Here is a 27,207-nt window from a genome sequence, read left to right on the forward strand (position 1 = left end):
TCAAGGAAATAAAATGGTACAACTTTATTATTTTCGGTCGTATACTTAAGCGTAACATAGAAAAAGCAATATTTGCGTTGGAAGAAGAAAACATGAAAAACAAAATATTGAAAATTTTATAAATAGACAGTGAAGGGCATATAAAATGTAAAAGTTAAAATTTATTCATATATTAAAGTTAGTTTGAGAGGTAGTTTTAATCTTGCTTTCAATCGTATTTTTAAATTTATGATAATAATAATATTTAGTAGCTATTTTATTGGGAGTTGTAAATAATATGCAACAATTCTGCCTATAGGAACTTGTGAGAAATCTATTTTTGTCAGTTTTATATGAGCATTTTGCATTTTGATATCGTTTCGGTTAATGTGTAAACAACAATTTAAAAACTTTTTTATTTACGTTCTTTAATAAAAGAATTCCAGTTTTAATACATACACACATGCATATATATTATACTATATCTAGACTGATTTAAGAATGTGGAAAATAAGTGTCATCAGCAAAATTAGCATGAAACCAAAACAAATTATCATTAAAGATATATTTCTCCCAGTAACATTTGAGATAAACTGTTTACAATTATATTAAAACAGGACTTCTTATATATATATATATATATATATATATATATATATTATACATATTACCTTATCGAATGTATCTTTCTAAACCAATTAGGTACACAACATACTACGTCGAACTTAGCAGTCTTCATGGTGTTGTTTATGCTATGTGCAATGGAGGTAATCATTAGAATATTAAACTTTTAAATAATTCCTTAATTAGTACAGAGTTTCATTAAAGTAATAGTTGCTATTTGTACCATATTTCACCCAAATATTTTTACAAAACCTTGAATTTCTTCTATAACTCTCTCACGTTTTTTATTTTATTTTTTTTCCTGATAAACCTTATATGCATATACAAACACATCCAGTACACACAGATATGTATATATGTATATATATATATTTATTTATTTATTTATTTAATATAATTCTCAATCCTATTAAAATCACCCAAAAGCATCATATGCCCACAATACTGTTTCAAGCTCATGCTTAAATTTATCTGTCCGAATCAAAATATTACCTACATCCAATTTGGAGTAGTACTAAATTTGACTAAATTTAGCTGGCTAGTATAATTCAAACCAATATGACAAAAACGTTCACTATAGAAGCATTTCTGAATAAATGAATATTTGAAATAATGTGCAAATTATTTCTTTGATTGTAATTACTTACTATTCTTTTATTATACAAATAGTGAGTCAACAATTAAAATGTTCTCTTGAAACCGATGATTAGCAAGTGTTTTGAATAATTGCATATAAGATTATCTCATTTGCTAATGTTGTTATTACTTGATTATAAAAACTTTTTATAAAATTCATTAATAGAATGAGATTGTTGTATTTACAGGTCGTTTTAGTAAAAATAGTAACTTCACATGAAGAAGATGACGAGAGTGAAGAAGCAGATGATGCTGAAGGCAATCGCCGAGTTAGCAGTTTCGAACAACTCTATGGCGAAGTAATGTCTACTGCCCAATCGGACTGATCAATTATTTAACTAATAGCGATTATTAATATAAATCGCTTGATGAATTTATAGAATAGAGAATTTAAGTTATACGTTAATGAATTTGAACACTTTAGATACTCATATTCACGGCCTTAGGTAGTATAACTAATAACTTATGCACATATTTTTTGCGAATTATATTCACAATCATGCAGAAAAACCTAAGGCAATCCATAGGCACAAGGGCGAAATAATGTATTTAAAAAAATGTATAGATAAATCTAGTTGATTCAAATCACAACGCCAGTTTCCAAGATTAAATTTTATAACAACAAACGTTATATATTCAGAAATTACCGAATTTAATAGCAATGCAATTATCTCAACGGTTCCGCGTTTTGGTAATTAAAACTATGTTTTAGGATGGCCAATCACCAGAAATTTTTGCTCCAGATCATGAATTACTACCTTAATTATTAATTTATAAAAAAAATGTAAATAACCCGATAAACCGTATATTAATATTAACTACGTCTTCCTATTTATTTAGAACGTATTTTTATTAATTTTATTAATTATATATTATTTATTAGATATTTGACGATTCCAAGTATTTATAATTTAGATCACAGATCAATCGTTACTTAATCTTATATTATCGTTTGCCAAAATTATTTGAATACATCATATGTTGAATATTATGAGCAGCAAAAAATTAAAGTCCAATTAAAATAATATTATAGTAAAACTAAGATTTTTTGATACGTTTTCCCAGTAGTAATTTGAAAAAAGTTATAATGAAATTCGACTCTAGTTAAGAAAACTTTTGGTTCGAAAGAAGAAAAAAATTAAGTATTAAATTTAATTTAATTTGTCATCTATTGACTGAGGTAATAAACGCTATATCCACAATACTATAATAGCATGAAATAAAACTTTAAAAAAATATATGCGAAAGCACTTAAAAATGGAAAAATAGTCTATTATATTTTAGCTATAATAAATACTTGAAAATTTAAAACAAAGTATTATTTAGTGAAAAATAATCAAGAGTACAAATTAAATATGAATATTTAAATATATTTAAGTTAAATGAAGCCTGAATGTTCATATTCATATACACGCAGACACATTTTCTTATATATACCATAAATATACAACAAGATGTATGTAATGTGTGCAGATTAATTTTTTATACTCCATAAGCTATTTTGATAAAATTTTGTATAAAAGATGACGCTTGTATTATAGTTTAAAATTTGTTCTTTATATATGAATAAACGATGATTATTTGTGTAGTTAAGTGAAGACATTGTTGAAAATTATGTAAATAGTGTAAATACCATTTCACATTTTATGTGAAACTCTACTAATTTTAATTTACCCAAACCGCGTAGATGTGGATAAGGGAGACTGGGTACGGTTGTGCCACTTTTTTAATCGGTAATCATTTTGTTATTTTGGAGAAAAGTAAATTAAAAGGCAATTTAAACATTTTATACACAAAAACACTGAATTACTGCCCTTAACATAGGTTTAGACATAAAATCAGATCATACAAAAAAGGGAGAGAAGCCTACAATATGTATAAACACCAAAATAACTTTTATTCTCAGAACGACTTTCGTTGTCAGAAATATGAAATGCAATACAAAATAATCATTTAAACCAGCTGTCAGAGGATTTTTTTAATTATTACATCAAAATATTTTTGTTTAAGTTGAAATCTGGGGGTACATGGCAAAGAGAGATTAGCCCCATACAGAAACTGTGTAGCAATTACTGTAAATATCAACTAAAAATGCATACTTTTTACCCCCAAAAATTTCATTTTTACTTCATTTGGAGTAATTGACCCCGGTTTCCCAACCACTGATTTAGAATATAATATAAAAATATATATCAAAATATATTTTTTGAAAAAAATTAATAACAAATCTTTGTAAAACATATTTTTTGCCTCATATTTTTCTTTCCTTTTTTTTCTCAATTTGTCTCAGTTAAGTTAAAATATTTTTCATTTTCTTTGGAGACAAATCATCGTTATGATCGAGCTGAATTATCTACCCAAAAAACTAATTGCTGGTATTTAACTAGTGATGTACAACTTATAGCAAAATAATAAACAAAGTAATCTATATGTATATAAGCAACTATCTGTAATATAAGTTAATAAATAAATTAAAAGAAATCGAACGGAAAAACTTACTTTTGACTTTTTAAAAGCAATGCTGTTTGCAGATCATGTTAACGTAGGATGCCGACTGAAAGCAATAATGCGAACTTGTTCAAACAACGTACTACATTTTTTCCTTTGGACCCTATCTCAAAATCAGTACAGTTTATACTGTACTGATTTTGTATATTAGCTGTTATTACGACTGTCACTATCGTACCCTGGCACAACTGTACCCAGTCTCCCCTAATGTAGATGATGAATAATGTAGCTTCTATATTCTATAAGATTGAATGTAGTAGTTCATGTTGCGATAAAGTTATCGCTACCTAGAATTGTTTGTGAATTGAAATTGCGATATTGATATGATCGCTAAATGCTCAAATATCCAAGAATACCGACCAAGTTTATTCAATCAGATTACATTGCAAAATTATTAAATGACACAAATATATATATATATATATATATATATATATATATATATATCTGTACATAAAAAGAAATATATGCCTGACACTCCTCATGATAATTCAAGCAATTACGCTAATGGCCATAAATAGTATAAAAGTATTTATTATATAAAGTTGTAAACCAAGAAAAAAATAAAAATACTAGTACTAAAAGTTATTGAATTAATTACTTAAATTAAAATTATTTGTTACTAACTCATCGTGAATTATTTTCTAACAATAATATTTATATTTGTATATATTTACTATATATACAGAATATACCAAACTCAAATCAATCCTAAGCGGGGCTCACTTGAGCTTTTTTCGGTTATTGTTAATTTTGATCATATTTGTTTGTTTTTACGTTTTTATTTTTTACTATTTTTTTATTATGAAACTATCAAATATTTTACCATTTTACATTGTAAAGTTGGGCGCCACTCAAAGTTGACCAATTTTGAAAATTTTAACTTCATAGTTTAAGTAAATATCCTAATTTTTGAAAACGTGGAGCAACCAACTGTGTCATTATTTTTTACGGTGATCCCAGAAATGTTATTCTTAGTTACGATTCCAAACTTTAAATGAAAAAGTATAATAAAAATTATACACAATAACCGAAAAATTGTCACAGATGGACCAGAGGTCCGGGTAGCACTTAAAAGCACATAATTTTCAAACTACGTGAAATAACTTTTTTAACATCCCATAGGGTAAGTTATAGTAATCGCAAATAAAATCGAAAATAAAAATATTTATATATATTTACGTTTCAAATGTTTCTAAACATTTTGGCATACAAATTAATGTAAGCGTGTGTGTACGGATGCAAATTTTCGTCGACGATTTCGTGAATACGGATCAACCGATTTGAATAATTAAAAAAAAAAATCGATTCGTATTGATAGGGAGACAATGGCAATTCAGTTTTTGAAAGAGAACTGAGCGTCCCATTTAAATGATTCAAAAAATCTTTTACATTTGACCGAATGGAAAATTTACTAAATTTCTGGGAAGGTTAATTCTGATTTATATATATATATATATATATATATATATATATATATTATGGTTGAATTTACAACCATTTACCAAGTAAAAAAATCTAAATTTCCAAATATTCTTAAATAGTTTTTACAAGTGCTTTTAACAAAAAAAATAAATTAAACTAAATCTAATCTAATTAAATATGGATTTGCAGAATTTTGCAGAAAAACCTGATGATGGAACGTATCTAGTTCCGAAACTTCGTAATTAAAAGTCTACAAAAAAAACTAATACATTCGAAAAGCTTTTTTATTTATTCGATTAATAGTTCGAAAAGAAACACCACTTTATTGACAAATTCAAAGCTTATCTTTACACATACACAAATATGTATATTGTATATATATATATATATATATATATATATATTAGGGTGGTCCTTAAAATGGTCATTTTCGAATTTCCTTGCTCCCAGGGGCTCAAATGGTTCCAAATTGATAAAAAACAATTCTCTGAAAATTTTAGCTCTCAATATTAACGTTTAGATAGAGCGCAATTCAATCAAAGTTTGTATGGAAAGAGCATGGAAAAATTTTTGAAAATTAAAAAAAATGTTTTAAGTATAACTTAGCGACAAATGAATGAGTTTTATTCATTCATTTGTTCGCTAAATTACATTTAAAAAACATTTTCAAAATTTTTGAAAATTTTTTCATGCCATTTCCATACAAAACTTTGATTGAATTGCGCTCTATCTAAACGTTAATATTAAGAGCTAAAATTTTCAGAGAATTGTTTTTCATCTATTTGGAACCATTTGAGCCCCTGGGAGCAAGGAAATTCAAAAATGACCATTTTAAGGACCACCCTAATATATATACATGTATATATATATATATATATATATATATATATATGTGCATGATTCAATGTCATATTAAATTTAGTTCTAAAATAACTTATTTATTTTAGGTCAATTGACTACGACAAAGACAATAATAATAATTATCAGTTTTGCCGACTTTGCAGCAAATATAAAGGTAAGTTATTAAAGAAAAGTTTAATGTGTACCCAAAGTTTTCTATATATTTTTCTTCTATATATATGCATATATTTTTTTAATTTTGGTTTTTTGAAAAATTTGAAAATATTGGAATGAATTAAAAGTGCCTCTTCTTCTGTCTAATGACACCCGAGATTCCACGAGTAAATCTGTAGTTACATTATAAGTAATACCATGTTGATATATAAAGAAATATTTATCATTAATAAAGTCTTATTCAGATTTTTATCATACCTGGATAGACAACTGGAGTCTGTTATTTCGACAAGAGTGATTTGTATAAGTTAATTATAACATTTTTCATAAGCTGAACGCAAAATTTAGCAACACAGAAGCATCTTCTGGTAACCATCTCACAATAAGTTCAGTTTTTTTGCGATACCAATATCTTATCATAAGTAAAGGTAGTTTGGTCAAAAGTTCTACATATAAATTATCTATTGCTGTTTTGCATTTATTAAGGTGGCCATATTTTTTTTAGTCAAAATCGGGACGGCAATTTTTAGTGATTCTAATCCGGGACAGTGGGGGATGTATGCTAAACAAATAAAAATAAAAAACTATTTATAAAAAATAACATTTAAGGATGCAACAAATAAATAAGAATTAATTAATTTGTTTTAAAATCACTACGAGCTTCTAGTAAGAATTTTACTATTCGATTGTGTTATATATACTTACTATTTTTACCTATGATGTTATATCTTATATTTTTCGATCCATATATTTTTCTACTTTTGAGCCTTATATAAAATTCTGTTAAATTCTCTTCATAATAACTTGTGCCAATTTTTGCTAATTTTCGTAAAATTGAAGATAAGAGTTAAAATTTATAAATGTTGGAGGCTGTTTTATTCCGCCTTCAGAAATTTCTATTCAATTTTCTCATTCATAACGTATTGTTTCATATAAGCATACTCATTGTATATATCATTTTCATACATTTGATGGATAGTTATAATTTTGTTATCAAGTAATTGCAAAAATCCAATTTAAACCTATATTTTTCAAAAACCCGGGACACACGATGGAAATGCGGGACTGTCCCGGATTGTGAACATACGTCCCCCCAAACCGGGACGTATGATCACCTTACTTTCATGAATGTTTAGTTTTAAAAAGACAAATCCAATGATATGGTAGTAATGATTATTTAGAAGTCATAATGAATAAATTAACAATACTAATTCATAATATTATTGAATTTAGTTTAAAAAAAAACCTTAAGCTGCAGCCACCACATGACGTGTAATTCATGCCTGCATAAAAGCCTACTTGTTGCTTATTTTGGGACTGAGAAATAAAAAATCTGACAATTGGAAAGATCATTATTGTCGTTTGAATTAAAAATCAATATGTCATTTATAGTATCTTATCTTATATTAAAGTTATCAAGTGTTGAAACCAAAAATTGTGATCAAAATTTTATCTCATTTCATGGACGTGTCTCGAAGGTAAATTATAAAAGTTCTACGGGCAAAGTCTGTTACAAATCTGTTACCCAAAAATCTGCACAAACTACCTATTAACATTTTTCCCCCTATGAATGTCGTTCGGTTTATTTCATGAACTAGTCATTATTTTGACGCCAACCCATCGTTGTTTTTTTGATATATGGGTATACTTATACTTCAAGTTAGTATTTTTGACTATTTTTTGCAGCAATGATCGGAAGGGTTATTTTTACTTGAAAACATATTTGTGAATTATATTTTCAAGTAAAAATAGATGTCATTATAGCTTGATATCATGTTGCCAACAACGTCGGATTTCAATTGGACCATTGTACGTGCAAAGATTAGGCTATACACGTCTTCCCATTTTAATAAATAAATAAACATTTTCAAATATGTTAGAAAAAGTGTATTTTTAAATGGCGAAGTTGTAACAACGAACACAACCAATTTGCTAATTTTGTTTTTCGACGTTTCAAGTAATACTGATATTTTTGACACTAATACTGGATTTTTTTTACAAAATGTTTTGTACAAATAATATTTAACCTTGATTTAAAATAAAAAGAAGAGAAAGTACAATAATATGGTCCGAACCCTTTAAAACTATGACCAGCAAAATATACGTCGGATTATGATGGGAGTTCAAAAATACAATTTTGAACATGTTATCTTATAAATATTTGTTCTTCAAGATAACATCTTTAATCGCGCGCATATTACGATGTATGTTGATCTATTAATTGTCTTATATCTTATCTTTACATATAAGTATAAAAAGATAAACTCGCACACCTATAGATAAACGTACGTTTTCTTGTATTTGTAAACTTATATAATGTACAAAGATACAATTATAGAAAATATGTACCGGTTAGTTGCATTCATATCACTCGTTAATTAACAATAGGCAGAAATAAATAAATAATACAAATTTACTAGGCATTTTGATTATAATATTATGGAAAGATATTGAAAAGGAATTTAGAACAACATATAGCGTTTGATTTCAGTTGCAATTCCTAAAGAGTGATAAAAGATTTCTAATTATTTTGATTTTTGATTATTTGCTTTAATAAATTCATGCATATAAAAACAAACAACATAATTAGCAACATAAAGTTTTATATTTGACTACAGTTTCATATTTAAAAGTTTCGTGATTTTGTGAAGACATTAATTAAATAAGTGAAATAACTGTTTTTGTGGAACACTATAAAAAAATATTTCTAATTATTTGCGAAAGCAGTCGATAAACATGATTATAGAACTACTGTGGATAATTATTGAAAATTTTTCAAAATTTTGGATAGTGTTTGCTATTTTACTATATATTGGCGTATATATAATTGAAAATGTATTGGGTAAGTATTACATACACCATTCAAATCATTTTTTCAAGTTATTTGAATATGAATTATTTTATTGAAAAACAAGTTATCGAATGATCAATTAATACGACAGTGAAAACTGGCACAATTAACTCAACTATGTATATCGGTACAGTATGAATAAATTCATTTGACAGTTTTACTTGATTCTACTTTCAAAATGACTGAAGAATGTTTTCTTGTAGTTCTAGGTAAGAATTTCATTTTAGTGATTAAAAAACAAAAGCTAATAATATTCTTTAAAAATGCATTCGTAGTACATATTATATTAGTTAATTAAATATATCAATTTAAGTCATTGAGGTTTTCTGTGTTCTAAGGATTAGAATAAAATTATTTCGATTCATTGCTTAGTTTGTAATTTATGCAAAATATTTAATATTAAAATTGTAAGTAGATTTATAAATCACGAAAAATTAAAAGCAAATGCTATTTGTTTAAAGAAAATCTAAAGGTTAATTTTGGCGGAAAGAAGAACGTAGAGATCTTACTTGATAATTTATCTACTATTACAACTCTAACTTCTTTTAATTTAATTACGTAAATAATATTAAATGTAAGAAATGAATATTCAAGTTTGGCAAATCAAATATTTTATTGAAAATTTGATATAAGTGAACATAAAAATTTTTGAATAAACTCTTGTGAAATACATTGTACTGGAAGTCGTTTTGCAAAGACTATTTTATAAGCAAATTAAGATTAAACATTAGTAATTCAAGGAAATAAAGAAAATGATTTTTGTTTAAAAATCTTATTTTTTTGAAAAACTTGTAATCCGTATCATGTGTTTTAGAAATAATTAAAAGACTAAACATTTATGCATAGATTAGTAGTTGCAAAGTGATTTAGCTCCTTTGGCAATGCGGAATAAACTTATTTTATCAAAATTATTTATAAGACGTATAGTATTTATATTCAAAGGCTTTCATTTATTAACCAGAATTAGTGCTTTTCTTTCAATATTTTGGAAATGTTATCATATGATGAACAATTCGAGCGAGTAATAAAAATGTCACCATTTCGTGAAATTTTTAAGTTTTGAAAACTGGTCGAAAAATATCATGTAATCATTGTGAAGAGTAAGGTATCATTTTGTTTGTTTTTTTTTGAGGCCACATTTCTGTACGAGAAATTTGTTAATTCAAAATTTTTTCAAATTCAAACATTTTTTTAGGCAAAAGTATTTTATTTAAGAAAAAAGTCTTCAACAAAATCATCTTCTGAAGCAATATAGTCTTAAAATAGAGGCTTATAGTCTGAGTTTGAATACAATGTTTAAATTCATGAACCTGCCTTCGGGCAAAGCGACCAATATCACACACACACACAATATAAATAATCAATAGAAATTCAGCCAATCAAAATTGCCCAATAATTTATTTTATCAATTATAATTGTAATTTATTATATCAATTACATAATTATCGCCAAAAAACTATTCATATTTCTATAGAATGTGCGTACATCATACTTGAATATTAGGTTCTACAATGCAATTGACTCTGGTTTCACAAGTTTTGCTAATTATTTACAGATTTACCAGCGCAGCAGAGCATACAAGACATCATCATATCTAGGAATATTAAACAAAATACGAATGAGGTAAAAGAAGATTCTCTTAATGATTTATTGGTAACTGGTTTTGGATAACTTTCAAACCGATAGAAGAAACTACAAAAAGATTACAAATTTGCTTTTGTTATATTTATCTCGATAACTAAATACTAATCCATATGAATCCATGGAGTTTTTTCTGAAGAGTAATTTTTTTCTGGATTATTTTTCTATTTTTAATTCTAATTGTTATATGCATCAGAAAAATGAGACTTCAGTCTTATAGACTGCGTATCGGTGTGCAACATCAAACAATAAAACAGTAAATGAAAATAAATTTATTTTAATTACGAAGTTGTTCAGAGAAATGAAAAAAATACAGAAGATTCCACCTGCTCATAAAAACTAAAATTAAACTTTAAACTGTTTATATAGTTTCATTCTCTTTTCTACCTTTTGAAAAATCTGTCACAGCATCATTTTGTTAGAAAGCTTATTTGCTCTTACGCAAATTTTAAAGAAATGTTTCATCGACTACATTTGAACAGAAATAATTTATTTAACCGGCACAACTCTAATCTTCCTGAACTATAGAGGAATTAACTACCAATTTCACGAATAATTTGTGTGATTAGGTTGATTTGAAAATAAATTTATTAATTAAAAAAAAAAACAGTAATAATCCGACAATGGGCTTTGTACGTAGATTCTCACGCCAAACGCATATTTCAGGAAATTTCTAAGTAGTATTTCATACTAAGTTTACAATATCCTTTTTAGTATAAAATTAAAATGTAATCCTGTGAGTGAGCAACAAATTTTAAATTAAATTCATAAATATAAATATTAGTCGATATTAATCTATTACTTTCAAAAATGTTTGATTATTTCAATTTCATTAAAAACAGATAAAATCTTATTGCATAATCTATTTACCTGATGAAAATATCTATAAAATTATAATTGTTATCATAATAAATAAGTGATCCAGAAAGTTTCCAAACCAGTTTTTCAAATAATCTAATTCTGACCTAGCAAGAATTTTACATTCATAAATGCATAGAACGTCTGACAACGTAAAAAACATGTCAATATAATTATTTAAATAAATAATGCAACTTTTTTCATTACACATTAAATACATTGTAACTTTTTTAGCCGATGACTTCACAGGCGAAACATGTTCAATTGGATTCCAGTAATAGAGGTAAGTATTTTATATGTGCATCACGTTTACGATTATTGCTTATATAATCTAATCTTGCAAGTAAATTTTTAATAATCGAAATATTTTGATAAGAATTAGAATGATAAGAAAACACGACATGGAAGTTTAGCACTATTGAAAGCTCATAACAGCATATTCAGCTTTATGACAAACAAATTTTATAATAAAAATCAAATTTATAATTAACACCCAGTTTAGTGGTTTTCAATTCTTCTATCCTACTCTCCCCCCCGTTTAAAAAAAAATATTGCAACTCTTTAATTTTTTACCAGTTCACTGTTTTGGTTTGTATAGTATATTTTAGAAACAGTTGCATGTCCCTCTTAAAACCCCCTAATAAAGAAACGTCCCACAAGCTAGAAAACGCTCATGATTAGTTTATTTGTCTAAAGAAAAAATCCAAACTTATCGCATGTATAGAAATTTACATGAAGCTTTTATTGCCTTCTTGTTTCGTTTTAAAGCTTAAATAAAAAATTGAACGTTGCTTTCTTAATGTAATAATAATACTAATTAATATACGCTTAAAATAGATTTAAAGTACATACCAGAAAATCAATACAAAAATAGATTTTAGGTGCAACGAAATCGATATAACAAAAATCGGAGCAAACGCCACTTCATCTTATTATGGTTCCATAATGTACGACAAATATTACAAGAGTTAACAACATTTAATCAAAAAGTTAAGTTCTTAAAAAGTATCTGTAAATAAAATAGATTTCCTTCCAAAACAAAACGGTATTTTTTAAACATAAATCAAAATTTTTGTATTCTATAAGCTGTTGTGAAGATTATTTTTACCGATGGCTATCAAAAAGGAATCTATTGGTAAATCTATTCTATTTTTTATTACTGTATTTCTGATACATAGAAAAATGAGCCAAAATAATTACAATAGTTATTATTTCAATTTATTCTACTCAATGGTTGTTCTTTGCTAATAGAAACACAGTTTCATATTTTTAAATTGGGGTTCTTATTCTTTCCAAGCAAAAGATACCAGGTTTGATACCTCCATCAGACAGTTTAATGTCAAGTAGTGACCTCGGTTTGTACTCGAAAATATGGACGAAAATATGTTACCAAATTAAACCCTTCCACGTCATTGAAAATTCTGATAATAAATATATCAAATACAGATAGAATAACCGCCAGGTTACTTTAAAAAACCACAAAGTTCAGAGGTAGCATCACAACAACTCATATTACTGATTGCTGTTAAAAAAAAAAATCCACTAAATCAACAACAACGTCATGTATATGGATCTTTTAACCGAATCAAATTTTATGCATACAATATTGTTCACAAAAAATACTTCTGCTGTAAGTTTTATGTTCTAAAAAAATAAATAAAGCACTCACCGAATTCCCAAGCAGTTGTTACGCCTACACGTGCTTATCCTGACAGGGAAGATGATATTATCATTGATTACACAAAGCCGTATGAATATTGACTGCTTTCCTAGATTTTAATAACAATTACAATTACATGCTAAACTTTTCATATTCATACTTTACCTAAATTAATTCAGAATTAATTCGAAATGTTTTACACATTTTTATAAAAAATGTCACAAAACGTACGACTACGGAAAATGTTTTCCCATGATTGATAATTATAATTGCATATTATACATTACAAAATCTATTATATTTTATATATAAATTAATCATAATAGTTCAAAATGTCTTTCACCTTTTGACAGAATATATGACTAAAACGCTAAGATTTTAATATTCAATTAAATAAAGTTTTTAACGTATACTAATTATTTTAAATAATGTATTTATTACAGAGTTATGGAAAGAGAATTGGATACTCAGAGAAAATCAGAGTCATAAAAGCTCTGTTTCTACTAACAGTGGCCATGATAATAATAATGAAGTTGAATTGAAGAAATTGAATGTGCAAAAACTTCCAGAATATGTGCCAATGTATATTCCTAATAATGTTAGCGGTAATAATCAAAATGAATATGAAACAAACACGCCAATTTCTGACTCAGTAGAGTCCTTAGAAAAAGAAGTTGTAGAAAAATTACACGAACATTTGGATGAAAAATTGAAATTAGTTAATGATTTACAAGATACTGAAAACAGTCAAAATTTAGAACAGCATGACATATCAGATTCTGAGATGGCCTGCGGATGGGTTTTGATAAGGCCTAAAATCGGAGAAACTTCCGTAGATGATTTAAGTGATTTAAGTGAAAGTGAGACTGCCGATCAAAATCCAGATGAAATGACCCAGTCAAAAGAAAACATTTCTCCTGAAAGTTTAACAAATGAAAATTTGGAAAGTGGAGATTTTATGAAATTCAATAACAAGGGCGTTAACTTATATGTAAATGGAGAAAAAATTGATTGCGATAAATTGGTTCCTAAAAATAGAAAACTTGAAGAAAATTTTCAACATATTGATAACAAAATAGAGATTTTGCAACAAACAATAGATAGTGAATATGATAAACTAGTAACATGTGATAATAATGACACAAATCAGTTAGTAACTACACCAGCTTTAGATGTTCCAAATTTAGATCTACCAAATAACTTGACATTAGATCAACAAATAGAAAAGTTAAACCAAAAAATTAATGAAGAGTATACGATGGTTGTTTCCAATGAGAACAACTCATTTGGTGAAGATAAGATTTGTAAACAATATCTTGAAGAAGATGAAATTGAAAAAGAAACGTGTACGATTATTACGCCAAATATTCAAATTATAGAGGCGATTTCGAGTGAAGAACTGCCATGTATCGAAAAGACAAGAGAGTCTACTATTGAATATGATCACGTCAATTCTGATCATTGCATCAACGTTGAGAAGGAAATAGTTAACAATCAGCAAGGTCCATCATTATGGACAAAAAATCCAATTGAAAACGATCATACAATAGTTTGCAATAAAATAGCTCCAGCTAATTTAGATGGTAATATTGAAAAATGTATGTCAAAAAAATGTATACAACTAAATGATGAATGCAATGAAGATCACGCAATTCAATCTCACGTATTACCTGCTTGTAATAAAGATACGGATATTGCCGTAATTGAAGAATCAATTATAAAAATAACATTGCCTGTCATTGCCAAGAGTGTTGAACCTCAAGATCTTGAAACAGCATTGGTAGATAATTCCAAAAATAATGAATTAATAAAATGTGAGGTACAGAAAACACAGTATGTTCCAGAAATCACGGTAATTCTCGCGGAAGATACAAAAACTCAAAGTATTGTCAATACAACATTGAATTACCAAACCCCAAAAAGTAGTGAAACGCTTGAAAATTACATAACGATAGAAAAAAAGACAGAAATTGCTCAGTCAATTATTCCATCTAATGAAAATCAAAATACAATATTAGAAAGTGGTGATAACTCATGTCCTTCAATGAACGTGAGAACTGCTGAATTTATAAATATTGTTGAAAAAAATCCAGTTTTGTTATCAAGTCGTGAAGAAGCAAGTGAAATTTTTACAATTTCATATGTAAATAATAGTTGTAATAGTAGTAATGAAATCAATGAAACTGTGAATTCTGAGTGCAATACAATGAAGGATAATACTCCGCTATTATCGATTAGTTTCCAAGAACTTGATAAAACTGATATAATTGAATACCCTTTACAAACTAATGATTATATTACTTTAAATTTACAGAATAAAGAGAAAAACGAGAAGGAATCTGTTAAAGATAATAAAATCAACACAATCATTAATAAAGATTCTGAAAAAAATCCAGATAACACTCCACTAAAACAGAAGGAGCAAATTGTTTTTAAAGAAGACAATGAAAATAGAGCGTTGGTATCAGATAACCAAAATTTTAATCTATTGACATTCGAAATTCCTAATATTCACGAAGCAAATAATAACTTACGAAATGTAATGATAGCAAATAAGATATTAGATAAATCTGAAACTCAAGAAGAAACTGCAGATAAAACAAATGTTGTAACTGAAGTTTTCATACCAGATGTAAACAAAGAAACTGACGAAATACATGATATCAATAGATATGAAAATGTTTTGAACTTTTTACAAGAGAAAAGTGCAGAAATAACATTGCCAGACGAACAGAAAATTATTCAATCTAACCAAGGTAGTTTGGATAAAAATGATGAACTTCCGATTATAATAAAAGAACATTTAAAAGATGAATATTTAGGAAATAATCTTATTATAAAAGATGATGATAATCCTCAAAATGTCATAAGTTTAAACAAATCGGAGGCTGATAATAGTTTAATTTATAAGCAAGATGTGCAATCCCTGAATGATAGTTTTGAAAATTATATAAAGAAAAATGAGATAAATCGATATGAGACCTCAGATACCTTAAAACTGACCTCAATGGATAATCGCTATAATTCCAACAGCTCAAATCAAAATTTGCTGAAACCTCAAAATGATGAAAGTAAAATTGAAACTGAAACATTGCATTCAATTAGAAAAATATCAGGATTAGATAAAGATATAAATAAAAATCTAAACCAAAATCAAAATACACAAGTATTGACCAAAGATACTAATATAGAAAGTGAAGGTAAGACTATAAATATCTATGCACACATATATTTGTATATTATTGTATACTAATATATAAGATCCTTTCTTTCTAGATGATACATTTGACATAGAGAAGAATTTGATGTTTATTCCAGGTACAGTCATTATATTTTTTAAAAAGTTAAAATAAATTGCATAATTTTTTTTAAATAATTTAGGAAATTAATGCAATATGAAATGAATATTAATATAAATAAAATTAAACTAGGAATAAACAGCTGATGAACTTCCCGATATGTCTTAATCCCGGCTTAATCAATAAGAATTGTTTTCTATACAAAAAATCAGCCTTCAAACTTCAAAATATTTACAAAACTTTAATTTTAGTGCTCTTCATAAATTAATCAATTTGATTGATATCATTAATAAAAAAAAATGCTTATATGCTCAAAAACCATTATTATTAAGAAACGCTTACCGCTTATGGTTCCTCAAAAAAAAAATTCAAAGCAAATATAACCGTCAACTTGTACACAATTTTTGTTTTGAAAATATATTACGATATCCTAAATTTAAAACAAAATGTATACATTTTTTTAATTACTATATTTGTTACAACTGCTAAATAATTAACATCTGGTAACAGTGATGAACAATTATATAAATTTAAAAAAAAAGAGCACAAAATAAAGGATAGAATTTTCAATAAACTGATATATGTGGTATGTTGATTTAATATAAAATTAGAGTAAATAATTATTATAATAACATTAATAAAAAATGTATACATAATAATAAATTTATGTAAGGTCAAGTAGGAATTTCGTTTTCGTATGTCAATGAATGATTTTAGTATTTTTTTAACCGTTCGGTTCGTTTCAGCTGTTCGCACGAAAACCAACACATAATCATCACTACCATTATTACCATTATCATTATTTCTATTTTTGTAATTACCTTTATTAAAGCTATTTTCAAATACTACAGTAAATTTTTATTCAGGTTCTATAGCGGAACGCGAGCATAAGAAATGGCTAAAACCTGACATATCAATGCCTCGAAATCCATATACTTTTGAAGCAATATCTGACAGACTCAAGAACCAAAATAGGTATCTGAATATTTTATTAACTACATTTATTATATCCTTATTACATATTTCTCAGTAGCAAATTAGCAATAGATTTTCATTTCATGCAAAAGCTTTAAAATGAAAATAAAATAAATATTCATCAATAGTCTCATAAATGAATAAATTAAATTAAATTTAAAAAAAGGATAAAGCAAATGATAAATTTAATATTAAAAAAAATTATAATTATAATAATAATTTCAGTATTAAATACGAATTGCCAAAAAGGTCAATATCATTGGATGAAAGGAAAACATTGTATTCTCATCTATTGGAGAGTCAAAGAAATGATATTACAAGGTAAACTTATTGCATATACAACAATATATTACGTAGAGTTTTATACGCCTATCATTTCGTTAATGCATTTAATCTTAATTCATATTTTCATAACTGTAAAAATAATATGAACTTCAAATAAAAAAAATCATTTGTTATGAAAATCTGAAAAATATTGAAAACTTTGAACAATTGTAATGTTGACGAATTGTATGTACAAAGGTATGGTCGAGATTACTACATAAACGAAGCAAAGCAAGCCAGTGGTACAAAGAAATTAAAATCACCAAACGGATTCGAAAGTTTTCAAACAATCGCTGAATATAATGAAGAATTCAACAAAGCCGATGAACTAGAACGAAAACAAAACGAGGTAAAACTATCTCATGATATAAGCAAATTTTTAGGATTGTAATGAAAATTATTACTTTTAGGACTTCTTATTCACTACGAAGCCAATAGTTTTAGAAGAAATCAAAGGTAATTATAAATATCTCGTATTTATTTACGAAGATATTTGTATTTAATACAATATAGGTAGGGCGAAGCACAAATGTCCAATTTGACTTTGATCAATTATATTGTGAAAAACAAACGAATTATATCACAACAAATAACACATATAAAACAAACAACTATCTGACTATGTTCAGTAAAATTCCCAACTAAATCATCATTGTAAAAATGTTGTTTTTTACTATTTTTCAAAAAATTGTCATCTGGTCCTTTTTACCCCATAGGCGGGTTGAAATGAGACGGCCAAGGGTCAATAGATCCCATGTCTTATTTTTAATTTTGAAGGGATTTTACATAATTATAGCTACATTATTCAGCCAATATAAAATATAAATTTCATTGATACATTTTGACTGGTTTTACGTCAGAAATTTACATCAGCAAAGTTCATATAAATTTCTTGTAAAATTACTTCTTGTAACTAAACTTACATTTTTATTTACTATTTTTTATTGTTTACGCCTTTGCCAGGGTAAAATTTCAATTGATCCTTTTTGCCCCAGACACGTGTAAGCTTTTATATAAGTTATATAAAAAATTGTTGAATCTAACTTAAAATTAACAATAAATTTTATAAAAAAATTAAAAATTATATTAAGTGCTCGTAAACTAAACAACGGCGCTAACAACCAAAAAAAGTAACATCGAAAGAAATACTTTTCATTTATTATTATCAAACATTGTCGTTTATATCCCGAAAGCGACGTCCTATGAATCAAGATCATGGCGTTTATACATCTTTTCTCTATACTTTCAAATATTGCTGGTAAAAAGACACTTAACTTTACTTGTTTTTGAAATATCGGTGGCGGATCTTTATCTCCGCTCTACCCCATAGATATGTTTTTTTTTATACCATATAAGAATGAATATTATTTTAAGAGTCATTCAATTGCAGAAGAAAAGCTTCCAACGCAAGGTAAAACATTAGAAATCAGCAACAAAATAAATGAAAGAAATAATTTGAAGGATTCAAAATATCCTGTTGCTGAGAAATTTGTTGTGCCTATAATAAAATTTGAACCTATATTAGGTACTTATGAAGACGAACTTTCCGCTGAAATAAAAAGATTCAGCAAAACACCAAACAAAGTTGATATAAACAATGAAATAACAAAAAAAATAGTAGAAGAGAATAAACATAATTTAGAGAAAGATCTAAACACAAATAAAAGTAATATAGCAAAAAACTATAAAAGCCACACATTGTACCCAATTGGAGATGAAAAAAGTAAATTAAAGGATTCGGTAAGCAATCATGTACAAAGTGTGTATCAACCTTTTGTAAATTCATCTCACAACGCAACGTTAAATTCTCATTCAATTCCGGATTTTGTCGATACAAGCTTTTTAAGCAATGCAAAATCTAACGACGTCGAAACGCCGCCTGTAAAAAATAATTTTGCTTACAAGGAAATAAACCAAAGAACGATTATTAATTATAAACCAAAAGATGATCATGATTCTTATGTTCACAAACGTTATGAAGAGATTTTACCAGATTTTGACTGTGACAAAAGTTTGGATAAAATCGAAATTATTGAGATTTCAAACAATCAAGGAATAAGTAATAACAGTAAGTACTTCCATGACTGTGTGTAATAAAACAATATTTACTTACTAAAATATTTTTTATCACTAGGATCTACACCAAATTTGACATATTCAAATTTGAAGGAACCAGTAGAGAACAAAGCAGAACTAGTAATTCATCAAACAGATAGTACTATGCAGCAAAATTTAGATTCAAAGTTTGTGAAAGAAATTTCGAAAAATTATTTACAAAATAAAAATTTCACAGGACGAAAAGTGAGTTTTAAAATATTTATATGTAAGTACACATATGTGTGTGTATATATGTGTATATATGTATATATATATATATATATATATATATATACAGCTACAGTAGAATCTCGCTAATCCGATAGTATTAAAAGCCGTAAGATGTCGTATTACTGGAATGGTCAGATTACTGGATTATAGTGAAAAAGTCATAATTTTTAACATATGATATTGGAAATAATGTTATAATTTGCAAATTGTCCAGCGCTTCTGTCGCGTGTGTGTCGGATTAATGGAATTGTCGGTTATCGTTATATCCAAGTGTCGGATTAGCGAGATTCTACATATACATACATACGTATATACATATATACATATACATACATACATATATATATATATATATATATAGTATATATATACATGTATGTATAATACATACATACATACATACATACATACACACATACATACATACCGATCCTACCTTGATGCATGAAAAAAATGCGGGGGCACACCTTAGAGGGCGCCAACACGAGATTCGGAAATAAAATTTATAATATATTATTTATATTTTTTATTATTTATTTAAAATCTAGAATAATTAATAAATTATAATAAACAATCTAACCAAATTATTAATACGGAGACACAAAATGCATATTTATTTAGCAATGTGATATCAGTAGAAACAATTAACCAATTAAATAACTCTGCAAATTAGTAAATTATTGTTCTGTTCATTGCTTTATCTACTTATTCAATGTTTTCTTCGTTTGAAGTTAACGTGGAATCGAAAAAGAAATTATCTAGTGTTCAATCCCGTAAGTGCAAACCTGCGAAAGATTAAATTAAATATTGGGTATCATATTTAAAAATATATACAAATTATAATAGAAAAAATAGAAAATGGAGAGTCTGTGCCTAGAAAATGTCTTGTATATTCCGAAAAATTGAATTGTAACTTTTGTTTTTGTTGCAAATGTTTCGCATCTGAACACATGCGTGGTTTCAAAGCAAAATTTACTTTGGAACAAAAATTGTAAAGCTTTTTTTATACCTAGTGGTGCCCGTACTCTAAATGTCTAAATTCAATAATTATTAACTGAGCAGAAATAATACAGGTACAAATATAACTATTTCATTAAATATTTTTCCAATACAGTTAAAAGAATGTAATTTCTTTGAATTTTTTACTGACCCTTGAACAATTTAAAAAGCGTTAAAAATTTAACTTTAAAACAACAATCTGATACTCCGAATCCGACGAGAAAGTATAGATGAATACAATTCGGCCCTTACGATATCAATAAGAAAAAGTTTACGATGCAATTAAGGATATACAATATATATAGTAAAAAAATTCAGACCTAAAACGCTCCGTTTACTGCACTAAATGTATTTTATACGCTGTTAGATTATATATAATTATAATTATATTATAATTTTTTGTGTAATAAATTTAAATTATTGAAAATAATTTAAAAAAATCCGTTAATGTTTATATAATTTTAATGATAAACTGTTAAAAATAAATAGTTAAAGTTAATAGGTAGGGGCGCTAGAAAAAAAATTGCATGCCGGCGCTGAGGGCCCCGGGACCGGCCCTGTATATATGTATATATACACACGCACACACACACACACACACACACATATATATATATATATATATATATATATATATATATTATAATTTATTTTCAGTTTACAAACCAAAGAGATTCTCACGCAGGAAACGAAAAGCCCGCTAGATGGAATGAGGTATTACCATAAACTTTAGATTTGATTGAAAATGTTATGAAGTGAATTTTAATTGTTATGCTAACAAATTTTCAGTCTATAACTCGATATTTATAATTTTTATATAGCTAATATAATTAGAAGGTATTCGTTTAGTTCATAAACGAAAGTATGTTGTCGAAACTTTTAATAATGCTTTCGGCCTATAGTTATTCTTTTAATTGTGATTGTTAACACTGTATCACATTGTGATGATATGTTTACTTGTTATTTCATTCTTGAATATCACTTCATTTAAAAATGAATATACTATAATTTCCTTTTCTAATAAACTAAACCTTATTAACCGTCGTCTACACACTTAAATTAAATTAACCGTTTTGTCACAAACGTCGTCTATTGTGTCGATCATTGCTTCTTTATTTATCACTCAAAGTTAAATTATGGAAAATTCTCAAATGCCATGATAATTTTTAATTTTGTAAAAGTGTACTTTGTAATAATTGAAAAATCATGAAATATGTAGTTTGCCGGGCTCGTTCAGTAGCGCTGCTGGGCACCTCGCTGCACCGCACAGCAGTCTAACAAAAGGATTAAATTATATCGGTTGTGAATGCATTTGAGAATAATTTAAACCGCCTTCTTAAAGTAAATTTTATATATCAATATGACTGAAAATTATATTTACTGAAATAAAATTACATCGAGCGTATAGCCTCGATAATATACCCTAATTGCACAGCTACTTCTGCTTTTGAAAAAAATATTTATTCTCTGGAGCAGATCATTGCTATTTATATAAAAATGTATAATTTCGATGAAGATATCAAGTAATAAAATATTATTAATAATTGCTTTCAGGTACACAGTTTAACGGCCAGAAATTTATCCAAAGAATTTCGTGATAACTTAAAACAAAATAAGGTTGCACCTGACAATATGTTTGACCAGAATTCTTACATGTCGCACACGATACCTCAAAATGGTGACCCGCATTCAACAACAGATCAAACAGATATTGGAAAGAGGGACAAGGTGAAAACATATGCATATTATTCAGAAATGAACAGTGATGTCAACAAGAAAGTATTCGATAATACAAAGCAGCATTCTTTAGAACCAAATATGAACAAATTCAATGATAGCCAACAGAACAATTATCAGTATGTACACAAAGAAACACAATATAAATTTGTTCCGAAATTTGAAAGAAACTTTTCAAAAAGTTGTGAAAATTTAAGAGGGCTTAACCCAAAATATGATAATGAATTTGAAATAAATTCTAAAGAAAGATCAAAGAACTTGGACGATTTGCCAAAACCAGGAAAACTTAAAAACAGCATTCTATTTTTTGAAAAATTATCAAAATAGACTCGCTATTTTTGAATGAAAAAAGGTTATTATAAACATTATATTGTTGTATATTATTACATTTTAAGCATTATGTTTTTATTCTAATAAAATATTTTTATACATTATTTCTCTTTATCATTTAATCTTCATCTAGTAGTTTTAATTACTAATTAAATTGTAGAATTCTTAAATTCTTAAATATCTGTTGTAGAATTCTTAAATATCTGTAATTATAGAGTCTGATTCAAATACGCGACGATTTCAATTTGAACATCCAGGTGTCAAACAGTTGTGACATCGGTTTTCCCTTATATGGATAGCAATATGATTACATATGAAAATAACCCTTCCTCGGTATTGCTGCATCAAAAAGTAAATCATTAGAAACTATTAAAACATAGAATAAGAATATTTTAAACATTGAATTCACAGCCGTTGAGTTTCCTTCTAAAAATAAAAAGCCATGTCATAAGAAAGTCATCACAACACAGGACTGTTAAAATGTTTTGATTTCTGTCATATATAAAGAAAGTATTTGATAATAGTTCTGTACATTGTAATGTCACATGACGCCCAGACCAAGCATTCTTAAGTATAAAGTAACATACTTCATGTAAATTGAACCAAATAAAGGTTCACTGTTCAAATAAAATAGTTTTACCCCCTCTGTAACAATACTTCAGAATAAAAATTTTATAACATATCTCCATATATAATATTACAATACTACTCTGGATAACAATTAGTTCAATACCTGCAGCAATATCTTTGATTCCAGCGAGATTTTGAACCGTCTGCCATCAAAAGCACTAGTGTTGCGCTACAAGGACATGGTTGCATGTGTATATATATATATATATATATATATATATATATATATATATATATATATATAGATAGATAGAAATTAAAAAATATGTACATATTTTACTTTTGAGTACAATCTCTATTTCGCACATCTACATCGAAAATTTGGAACACTTCAAAATTATTTGCATAGAGTTCAAAATTATCATATGGGTTTTCTTCACGCATTTTGAAAAATGCCATCCCCGTTAACAGGGAGTCAGATCCAGCTTTGTGCTGGAAACCAACTCTGCGTGATTCTAGTTGACCTACTACTTCTTGTAAGTCACCATTTAAATTCTTACAAGATTTCATTAGATACTTTATATCATATACAACAGGAAAATATATTCTCAATAATTCAAAAAAATCTTCTTCCTCTTGTGGTAAATTTTGAGCGGTCAATAGTTTCAGTAAATATCCAAAATCATAACCAGAATGAAAACTTAACCATTTGATATTGTCCATTAATACTATGCCAGAAGTCATTAAAATTTCTGCAAATTCTAAAGGATCTATACCATCTATCTCGTGTTTCTTACATTTTTCAGTCGAATTTGTGAGTAAATCTATAGAATCTTCCGTATGCATATCTTCTGATAAGTTGAATTTGAAGTTGAATTGCCATGTAGTATAGCCGGAAGGAGTTTTGCCATTCTTGTCATAGAAGGTCAGCCCAAGTTGTATTATCCTTAGCAAGTCTACATTATATCTTAATAATTGATATTGATAATCTGCAGTTGATCGGAATTCTCCAATAGGTCTCACAATTGCACCAGGAAATTCTGTGTCCATTGCAACGTAATTATATTGTGTAACCAGCTGTCGTATTGTTCGAAATTCTTCTTCCAAATTATGCCTCCAGACATCCCTAATGCGACAATCTTCATTATTGGGGATAGACCCATGAGAACTGCTCGTAGTAGAAGGCATATTCCCAGAATTCTTTCTCTAAATTATAGCCTTCTCCTTTTGTTTATTATTATTATCAACAAAATCTAAATCTTATTGAAAATAACTCAAGCCTTGCTTTGCTTCCTTAATTTTCTTAACAGCTTTCTGTGTGGTTGAAAAAATGTATTGTTCCAATTTTAGTATATGTTCATCCGAAGCAAGGACACCACACACACACACACACACATATATATATATATATACATATATATATATATATATATATATATATATATAATTATATATAACTATATAAATTTCTTAATACTTTTAAACCCGATTCATCTAAAGAGTATTCGTGGTTCATGTAATTCAAACTGCTGTTTTTGTTATTATGTTTATGTTTTTGTTATTATGTAAATTTCTATATTTATTGAAATATTGAAATCGTAGTTGGATAATTAAGTATTTCTTTAAATGAAATGAATCTCAATAATAAAATAGTACGAGACCAACATAATAATTATTTCACATGCATTAGCAAATGGCAATCATAATAATATATTATATAATATATATTATATAATAATATATTATATATAAAATGGTTATAAAATTGGTGTAATTGCATCACAGAAGTTACTACTACTTTTCCAAAGTCACTTACCAACAGATGTAACACGATACTCCAGGAACTTTCCAAGAATATCCAGTCTCTAAGTATACTTGTTTGATTACTCGACCTACAAATAATTGGTACTTGAATAAAAATATACATTTAAATTAACATTATATAAGCATTTGCAAATATCAAAAAATTGTTCAACACTAGATAGTCTTAGTTTTTATTAAATAATTGAACAAATATTATTACAACATTCTAACTATTAAAATAAAAGTTTGGTTTAAATAATTATCATAAAAATCAGTATTGCTATAAGAAATATATGGCACACTAACTTTATGACATTAAGTTTGCAATTAACATTTTTGATAATCCCATCAACAAGTGTGATCTAATATATAATAATTTTTTAACGACATGCACATTCGTATTTACAATTACACACTTCTTTCATAAAAATTCACTTGAAATCAAGAACTGTGCATATATATCTAATTAAAAACACACATAAGAAACTATCACAAAATTGCACAACCTACCCTCTTTATTTATTATTGTTTTATGAATTTTTTTACATAACACATTTTTGGACGTAACCGAAACGAACAACGAACAAGTTGAGGTTAATTTTTGTTTTCCATGTTCATGTGCTCATGGAGCTGTCAAATCAGGGCCGAAATTTTAACAACTTTAAATAGTTTGAACAAATATGTGAATTATTTCAAAAAGTCCAAAAAAACACTTTATTATAATAATGTACTCAGATATTATTAATAAAGTTTTCGTTTAAGAATACACTAAGATTACCTATTAGCAAAATCAGTTTTATTTTCCAGAAAACCGTCGATCAATTCAGAGTGATCTGTACTTTTTTCATTTTCCTTTTATGTTTATTTATCTATGGTATTTTATCCTTTTATGTTTATTTATCTATGACCTTCTCAGTCCGTATTAAAAAAAAAATTATATTACTTTATCATATTATCAAACAATTTACAAAAACTTCAACAGAAACACATATTTATAAATTGAATCAGTATCATATAGTCCATTGTAACAAAAAGTAAATAAATAAATAGGAAATACATCCATTTTTCATACATGTACATTGCAGTACTCTTCATATATAAACAATTTAATATTTCTGATATTGTTATTGAAAATGCCAATTAATAGTATAATACAACTGTCCTTTATTATTAAAGAAATCAAATGAAAATGAAATGATAAAATGTACTCACCTGGGCTCTTTCTATTGAAATAACTTAGTAGCAAATTAATTAACACATTTGATTAACATAACATAATCATTAACATCATAGATATAGACAAGACTGCGATTACTATGCCTGCTCTGCTCTTTGTTTATTTTATAGTTTCAATTGTTTTTGTATAGGAGCGCCACTAGCTGTTGGACGTAAATATGTCCCTAGGCATAGATCAATAAACATGTTCATAGGTTTAATTCTAATTTTAAGATAAATATATAATATCATAGATGAGATATATATAATATAATATAAATCCTGAATACTTTGAATAAATGAAACGAAAACAAAACATATTTTTATGAAATATTTTTGCAACAAAATCACAAACATATTTCTGCAAAAACTATTAAAATCATAAAACATAAATATGAAAGTTGTATATAAAGAAGGCTAGCAATTTCCTC

The 27,207-nt window shown here is 26.9% G+C and overlaps 1 protein-coding gene and 1 pseudogene across 1 annotated transcript; one reads left to right on the forward strand and one right to left on the reverse strand.

Moving 5' to 3' along the window:
• The first annotated feature begins 8,659 nt into the window (after positions 1 to 8,659).
• Positions 8,660 to 23,667, forward strand: LOC113375286 (protein PFC0760c-like). The gene is made up of 14 exons (XM_026615227.1): positions 8,660 to 9,028; positions 10,593 to 10,660; positions 11,771 to 11,819; positions 13,640 to 16,396; positions 16,473 to 16,514; positions 17,362 to 17,470; positions 17,696 to 17,791; positions 17,993 to 18,143; positions 18,205 to 18,250; positions 19,185 to 19,862; positions 19,929 to 20,095; positions 21,779 to 21,835; positions 22,676 to 23,153; positions 23,600 to 23,667. The coding sequence occupies exons 1-14, from the start codon at positions 8,923 to 8,925 to the stop codon at positions 23,665 to 23,667; spliced, it is 4,872 nt and encodes a 1,623-aa protein (XP_026471012.1). The 5' UTR covers positions 8,660 to 8,922.
• A 427-nt stretch (positions 23,668 to 24,094) lies between these two features.
• On the reverse strand, positions 24,095 to 26,005 carry LOC113375287 (annotated as a pseudogene).
• Positions 26,006 to 27,207: the final 1,202 nt, after the last annotated feature.

This window comes from Ctenocephalides felis, unplaced genomic scaffold (genome assembly GCF_003426905.1).
Source record: "Ctenocephalides felis isolate EL2017-DRISC unplaced genomic scaffold, ASM342690v1 CF-g0.4_SCAFFOLD_01886, whole genome shotgun sequence".
NCBI lineage: Eukaryota > Metazoa > Arthropoda > Insecta > Siphonaptera > Pulicidae > Ctenocephalides > Ctenocephalides felis.

Excerpts from the sequence above, each read along its gene's own strand:
- LOC113375286 (XM_026615227.1), top strand. The coding sequence starts at position 8,923 with ATGATTATAGAACTACTGTGGATAATTATTGAAAATTTTTCAAAATTT. Across the intron at positions 11,820-13,639 it reads ATTGGATTCCAGTAATAGAG|AGTTATGGAAAGAGAATTGG; the intron begins GTAAGTATTTTA and ends TATTTATTACAG. Across the intron at positions 19,863-19,928 it reads TCAAGGAATAAGTAATAACA|GATCTACACCAAATTTGACA; the intron begins GTAAGTACTTCC and ends TTTTATCACTAG.